Source organism: Myotis lucifugus, unplaced genomic scaffold (genome assembly GCF_000147115.1).
Source record: "Myotis lucifugus unplaced genomic scaffold, Myoluc2.0 scaffold_297, whole genome shotgun sequence".
NCBI lineage: Eukaryota > Metazoa > Chordata > Mammalia > Chiroptera > Vespertilionidae > Myotis > Myotis lucifugus.
Genome location: NW_005871345.1, coordinates 660,516 through 667,626, shown reverse-complemented (window position 1 = coordinate 667,626; position 7,111 = coordinate 660,516). Strand labels below are relative to the sequence as shown.

Sequence of the window (7,111 nt, the reverse complement as noted above, 5' to 3'; positions counted from 1 at the left end):
TTATTGCAGTTCTTGCCCCTGCAGGCTCAGGTCCCCAATCAGCTGCTCCTGAATCACCTCTAGCCCCTATGCAAGAGTACTGTTTCATCACTAGGGCGTGTGCCTAGAGGTGAAGGGCCACATGGAGATTTATCCTAATAACCTAGGGTGGAGGGCACAGCACCTAACACCAGTAGCCTCAACCCCTCTGCACCTCAAGCTCCCATCCCAGGCAACATGCAGCCCCTCTGGACTGCTTAGGAAAGCAACACTGGGTCAGGGACCAGCTGTCGGGATAGCGTCTCTCTGTAGGAAAATCCAAGTATTTTCATATCCCATATATAATTTGGCTCGTTTTACTTTTCAGGCTTTAGGAAAATATTCCATTGCTCTTACAATGAAGGTTGATTTTTTTCTTCTCAATGAGGTTTTACAGGTTTGTTTTGTTTTGTTAATCCCCACCCAAGGATTTTTTTCCATTGTTTTTTTGTTTGTTTGTTTTTTGGGTTGTTTTTTTTTTTAGAGAGAGTGGAAGGGAGTGGGAGAGACAGAGAGAAACATCCATGTGAGAGAGACACATTAATTGGTTGCCTCCCAAATGCGGGGACCAGGGATTAGGGCCTGGAATCGGAATCGAACCCAGGACACTTCAGTCTGAGGCAACGCTCTATCCACTGAGCAAAACAAGCGAGGGCTGTCCTTTCAATCAAACACCAAAAACCTAACTTTACTTTAAGGCGCAGGGGTGAGGATTATAAAGGCCTGTGGATTCATTTGGTCTGGCCCTGCCAGGGCATTAGAGGTGAATTAATTAAATGTTTGGCCAAATATAGCAGGCTAATTTTTAAGTTGATAATTTTGTATGGCCCGAGAATGATGTTATAAGTATTCAAATGGCCCTTGGCAGAAAAATGTTCCCCACCCCCGCTTTTATATGTCAGCATTTATATTATACCATTCACAACGTACCTAAAATAAAATACAGTCACCGAGTATCCACCTCACTCCCGTCTCCCACTCCCTCTACTGCGATCCTTAAATGGACAGTGCAGGTCCCAGGCCCAAGGTCAGATGCCGTTTGGATGGAAACAGTAGCAGGAACCTGGCTCTGGCTGCATCACACTTCTCACCACCTGCAGAAGCCCTAACTTCCCCTATCAGCAGCCAGCCTCAGCCCTCGCTCCTTTTCTGCCCTCCTTTCTTTAAAAAAATCTCAGCTGTGAGGGTCCTGAAGGCTTGGCATCCCCCTCCCAGGAAGGCCTCAGCCTCTCCCCTCTCTACCCTGAGAAGACATCTGAGAACTCAGTTAAACTCAGTTCCCATGAAGACAGCTGTAGCCAAAGTCCAGAGCTGAGGCTCCAAGAGGACAAGGCATACTGGGGCCAGGGCGAGAATTCAGGTCCAGCCCTGGAGTTCCTCCAGACCCACTGCCAGAGCCAGGCTGGAGGCTCACTGCCCTTTCCTCGGCAAGCGGAGGGTGCATGCCAGGTAACGTGAGGAGGCGGAGGCTTCCCTTGGGCCAGGTGGGGATGCTCTAAGCCTCATCCCTTTCCCCACAGGCCTGGCTGCAGCAATATGGCTACCTGCCCCCTGGGGACCTGCGTACCCACACCCAGCGCTTACCTCAGTCACTCTCAGCTGCCATCGCTGCCATGCAGAGGTTCTACGGTCTGCAAGTGACAGGCAAGATGGATACAGACACCATGAAGTAAGTGCTGGACCCTGGCAGGGATTCTGCCCAGCACACACTGACGAAACACTGAGCACCACGGAAGTTGCTACCTGAATGCCTGACGCGTGCCCCTGTACCTCATCGCCACATGCTGATCCTGGGCCTTTTTATTTACCCTAACCTTCCTCACACTGACCCTGGGCCCAGAAAGTCCCCCTGTCCTCCAAAGACCTTCCTCTTTCATACACTATACTGACCCGTCTTCACACTTCAACTACCTCAGGGCCATGAAGCGCCCCCGCTGTGGTGTTCCAGACAAGTTTGGGGCTGAGATCAAGGCCAACGTTCGAAGGAAGCGCTATGCCATCCAGGGCCCCAAATGGCAGCATAACGAGATTACTTTCTGGTGAGTCTAACAGGCAAGTGGCCTTACTCACATCAGGTTACCCTTCCCTCTCAGTTGTGCTTACAGAGACTCAGAGACTCAGAGGCATACTCACCTTTTCCTGGGATGCATCCTTGGGAGTGGGGAGGAAGATGGCTGTAACCCTGAGAGAGATACAGCCTGTAAGGGAAAAGGGGTACACCCCAGGGCCAGAAAGCCAAAGCCTAAGGGTCCCTGAGCTCTCAGTACTTGAGGCAAAGGCATCTGGAGGTGGCAAAGGTGGCTGAGCAGTTCAGTCAGACTTGGGAGAGTACAGGGAAGGAGAATTTTGTCCCTTGTGATCCTAACATACTCTAATCCTCTCCCCACGTGGCTGGACCTCAGCATCCAGAATTACACCCCCAAGGTAGGCGAGTATCGCACCTATGAGGCCATCCGCAAGGCATTCCGCGTGTGGGAGAGTCACACACCGCTGCGTTTCCGAGAGATACCCTATTCCTACATCGAGAATGGCCATGAGCATGCCGACATCATGATCATGTTTGCTGAGGGCTTCCATGGCGACAGCACACCCTTCGATGGCGAGGGTGGCTTCCTCGCACACGCCTACTTCCCAGGCCCCCACATCGGAGGCGACACCCACTTTGACTCTGCTGAGCCCTGGACTGTCGAAAATCAGGATCTGAATGGTGAGCCCTGGGGAGAGTCAAAGATCATTTGTACAGGGTTCTCCTGCCTCCTCCCGAAACCTCATACCCCCAAATCTCAGGGCTACCAGGGACCACAAAGATCTCTGGGTCTGACTTCCAACAAAGCAGGAATCCAGTTTTAAACTATTTATATGTGGTTCCTTCTCTCACCCAATAATTGACTCCTCAGTCAAAGACTTCAAAGCCTCCCCATCACCCGCTTATCCAGACAAATGTCATCCTGGGAGAAAGAGGCCCAGATAGAGCCCTCAGCTTCCCTCAACACAAGTCTCCTGGGCTTGGGATCTAGTCCCAGAGCACGCTCACCTCCTCCCAGAAGAGCATGGTGGTTTGGTGGCTTTTTTGAGTGGAAAACAGCAGGCAGGCTTGGGTGTGAAACTAAAGCCCCTGATGGGAAAGCTGGGAGCCTGAGGGAAGGGATCCCGCCGCCATCATAGTCTCTCTCCTCCCTCCAGGGAATGACATCTTTCTGGTGGCCGTGCATGAGCTGGGCCATGCCCTGGGCCTCGAGCATTCCAGTGATCCCTCGGCCATCATGGCGCCCTTTTACCAGTGGATGGACACGGAGAACTTTGTGCTGCCCGATGATGACCGCCGGGGCATCCAGCAACTTTATGGCAAGTAGTCCATGCCCGCATCTGCTCCTTTCTCTCTGCTCCTTTCTGTGTCTTCTTGGCCTTCCTGTTTCTTCCCGTCGCCCCACATCCCCCTCCTGACTCTGCCTCTATCTGCTCCCACTTTTGAGTCCACCTCTTCTGTTCTTTCCTAGCTGATTGCTTCAGCCTCTCTCTACCCTTTCCAAGGGCGTTGTCTGCCCATATGCCTGTCCTTTCCTCTCCCTCTGCCACCAAGTCTGAAGTGCTCCCCTGTTCTCTGCCCCAGGGAGTAAGTCGGGCCCCACCAAGATGCCCCCTCAACCCAGGACCACCTCCAGGCCCTCTATCCCTGATAAGCCCAAAAACCCCACATATGGGCCCAACATCTGTGACGGGAACTTTGACACTGTGGCTGTGCTTCGAGGGGAGATGTTTGTCTTCAAGGTGAGAGGAAGAAGTGGGCTCGTTTGGAGGACAAAAGGGCTCCATGACCGGGAGGCAGGGTGGAAACAGCAGCATGAGGACTAAAAACTAAAACGGAGGCAGTGGGGGAGCTTCGGGAACTGAATCTGAGGACTAAGGGACAAGACATAATGTACTCTTACATCGACTGCCTCCCAGGAGCGCTGGTTCTGGCGGGTGAGGAATAACCAAGTGATGGAAGGCTACCCAATGCCCATCGGCCAGTTCTGGCGGGGCCTGCCTGCATCCATCAACACTGCCTACGAGAGGAAGGATGGCAAATTTGTCTTCTTCAAAGGTAACCAGGCCTTAGTCTTTGGGTCTAGGGAGTCTCCCTGGATGAGCAGATTCCACTTGACTCCTCCATAGACCCTAGAACCCAAGTGGACCCTACATCCTGCCCTTCTGTCTCCCCAGGAGATAGGCACTGGGTGTTTGACGAAGCTTCCCTGGAGCCTGGCTACCCCAAGCACATTAAGGAGCTGGGCCGAGGACTGCCTACTGACAGGATTGACGCCGCCATCTTTTGGATACCCAATGGAAAGACCTACTTCTTCCGGGGAAACAAGTAAGACCTTAACCCCTTGTCCCCAGGCCTGCCTCCTCAGCTACCAGATTCCCTCAATTCTGGAGGAAGACCCACTTTATGCCTGGGTTGTTTCCCTGGAGAAGGAGTTGGCTGAGCCTCTGTTGTTGCCTAGCAATGAGCAGCCTCCATTGGGTGCTGAGTGAGTGGGAAGTGACCGGGTCACCATTTCAGACCTGGTCATTTGACGCCTCCTGCCCCGGCACCGTGCCTCCGCCCCAGCAGCCTAGCACTGTCATTAAGGGCTGCTGGTGGCTCCTTACAGCCTGGGCCCTCCCTCCCACCTTCCGCTGCTTTCAGCTGCAGGCCCTCATTACTCAAAACCCCTGTCCACAGCCGTCCTTACCTTACTGGTGACTTCAGTCCCGGGTCCTGCTGCCCTCGGAGGAAGTGCCCAGTGTCCAACCACTTCCTTCCTCTCCTCTCCACCAGGTACTACCGTTTCAACGAGGAGCTCAGGATGGTGGAGAACGACTACCCCCAAAACATCAAGATCTGGGAAGGAATTCCTGAGTCTCCCAGAGGGTCATTCATGGGCAGTGATGAAGGTGAGAAGGGCCTGGGAAGTGTCTGTGAGGGGAGGATCGGAACAAAGAGTTAAGAGAGAGGAAGAAGAAAGACGGAGAGTATTGTGGGGAAATAATGACAATGATAATAAGGTGGAGCCTTTGCCATGGGTCAGTCACTGGGCTAGTGCTTTCCATGTGTCAGACCCCGTAGACCCCACCCCTCCTCCAACCTGGTACTAGAATTACCCCGTTTACAGCTGAGGAAACTGCTGTTAGGAGAGGTTAACTCAGCCAGCCACACACTGACAGATTTTCTTTCTGCTCTTCTCTCTGTGTCTCCTGGATGTCGCCCCACCTGTGTCTTCTTTGCCACCTTCTTGCTGACCCCTGCAGTCTTCACGTACTTCTACAAGGGGAACAGATACTGGAAATTCAACAACCAGAAGCTGAAAGTAGAGCCAGGCTACCCCAAGTCAGCCCTGCGGGACTGGATGGGCTGCCCTTCGGAGGGCCGGCCAGACGGGGGGACTGAGGAGGAAACGGAGGTGATCATCATCGAGGTGGACGAGGAAGGCAGCGGGGCGGTGAGCGCGGCCGCTGTGGTGCTGCCTGTGCTGCTGCTGCTGCTGGTGCTGGCAGTGGGCCTCGCAGTCTTCTTCTTCAGACGCCACGGGACCCCCAAGCGACTGCTCTATTGCCAGCGGTCCCTGCTGGACAAGGTCTGACCCCCATCGCTGCCCACCCACTCCTACCACGTGGACTTTGCCTCTGAAGGCCAGTGGCAGCAGATGGTGGTGGGTGGGCTGCTCCCACCTGATCCAAGCTCTCTCCCCACCCCGCCTCCCTTCTCTGTTCCATGACTGGCCCCTCCCACCTCAACCCTGGCATTGCTTCTTCCCTAGATGGGTCCCCTGGGGGCTGAACAGGGGCCACCCCTTCCAGTCCCTGCCCCTCAAGGGCCCCTGTAGCTTGGTGTATGTCCAGCCCCATCTGAATGTCTTGGCTCTGCACTTGAAGGCAGGACCCTCAGACCTCACTGGTAAAGGTCAAATGGGGTCATCTGCTCCTTTTCCATTCCCTGACATACCTTTAACCTCTGAATTCTGACCTCAGGAGGCTCTGGGCACTCCAGCCCCGGCAGGCCCCCAGGTGTACCCAATTGGCAGCCTCCCACCACTCTTTCTGGCTAAAAGGAATCTAACCTTTTGTGGGGGGAGACCCTGAGAGAGGGTGAAGGGGTGGGGCTGCATAGCCACCGTAAGACCTAGGGAGGAAAGTTCAGAGAGGATCAGTCTTCTCCACAAAGATCTGCCTCTCCCCATCCTTCTGCCCCCAAGAACTTCATGGAAGGAGCCTGAGCCATTATGGAGTGAACTGAGGCTGCAGAAACCCTTGATAGCCCTGCTCTCCCAAATGTTAGCCTCGGATGCGGATGTCAAGGTTGGAAGAGCTGAGGCCAGTGAGTGCAGTTACTGGGGTGAGTCTCTGTAGGAAGAGACTCAGTCCGGAGCCCTGGGGGTGAGCCTCAAGGCCACAGAGAAAGAAGCTTGCTTAAATGCAGGCAGCTGGGGCAAGTGCCAGGGGCAGAGCAGTCAGAGGGGATAGGATGGGACCAAAAGGAGGTTCAGCAGGAGTGGACAGCTGAAGGTTGAGCAGGCCATCGGGGATGCACAGGGTGGACTGGTACCTGGGGGAAGGCACATTTTATTGGCACTAGAGGAAGAGCCCAAGAAAGGCACACCTGCTCGCTTAGTGCCTTCCCTCTGACCAGATAGCATAGAGGGGAAGGGGAAGGGGAAGGAGCCCAGAAAAAGGAGCAAAGATGGCACATGTGAGGACTGGCAACTGGCCCTTCATGAGAGTAGCTACCTAGTTAGAGAGCAGAAAGCTCCCAGCAGCAGGCAGCACCGAGTCAGCAAGCCTCAGAGAGGGCAGGTGCCTGTGCATTTCTTGTTTCTTGGTCAGGTTACCTCCTCACTTCCTGATGCCCCACCCCTCAGCCCACCCTATCTGTGTCCTGCCCTCCCCTCATCCCCACCCAGCCCATCCATTTGAAGTCTCCTTCAGCCACCTAAGGTGGTCATGGTACTGGGGACTTGGGAAAGTGAGAGACCCTTCCAAAAAGTAAAAAGAGAGGGATGTCAGGGGTGGGGCATTCCCCCCCAAGGCGAAAATGGGGTGAACGGTGCTGGCAGTTCGGCTAAATTGTCTT

The 7,111-nt window shown here is 54.3% G+C and overlaps 1 protein-coding gene across 1 annotated transcript; it reads left to right on the top strand.

Annotated features, from left to right (window-relative positions):
* Positions 1 to 1,511: 1,511 nt before the first annotated feature.
* Positions 1,512 to 6,517, top strand: MMP14 (matrix metallopeptidase 14). The gene is made up of 9 exons (XM_014465491.2): positions 1,512 to 1,687; positions 1,935 to 2,057; positions 2,421 to 2,725; positions 3,202 to 3,363; positions 3,629 to 3,786; positions 3,964 to 4,102; positions 4,222 to 4,372; positions 4,823 to 4,938; positions 5,293 to 6,517. Exons 1-9 carry the CDS (start codon positions 1,632 to 1,634, stop codon positions 5,622 to 5,624), a joined length of 1,542 nt encoding a protein of 513 aa, XP_014320977.1. The 5' UTR covers positions 1,512 to 1,631; the 3' UTR covers positions 5,625 to 6,517.
* The last annotated feature ends 594 nt before the right edge of the window (positions 6,518 to 7,111 follow it).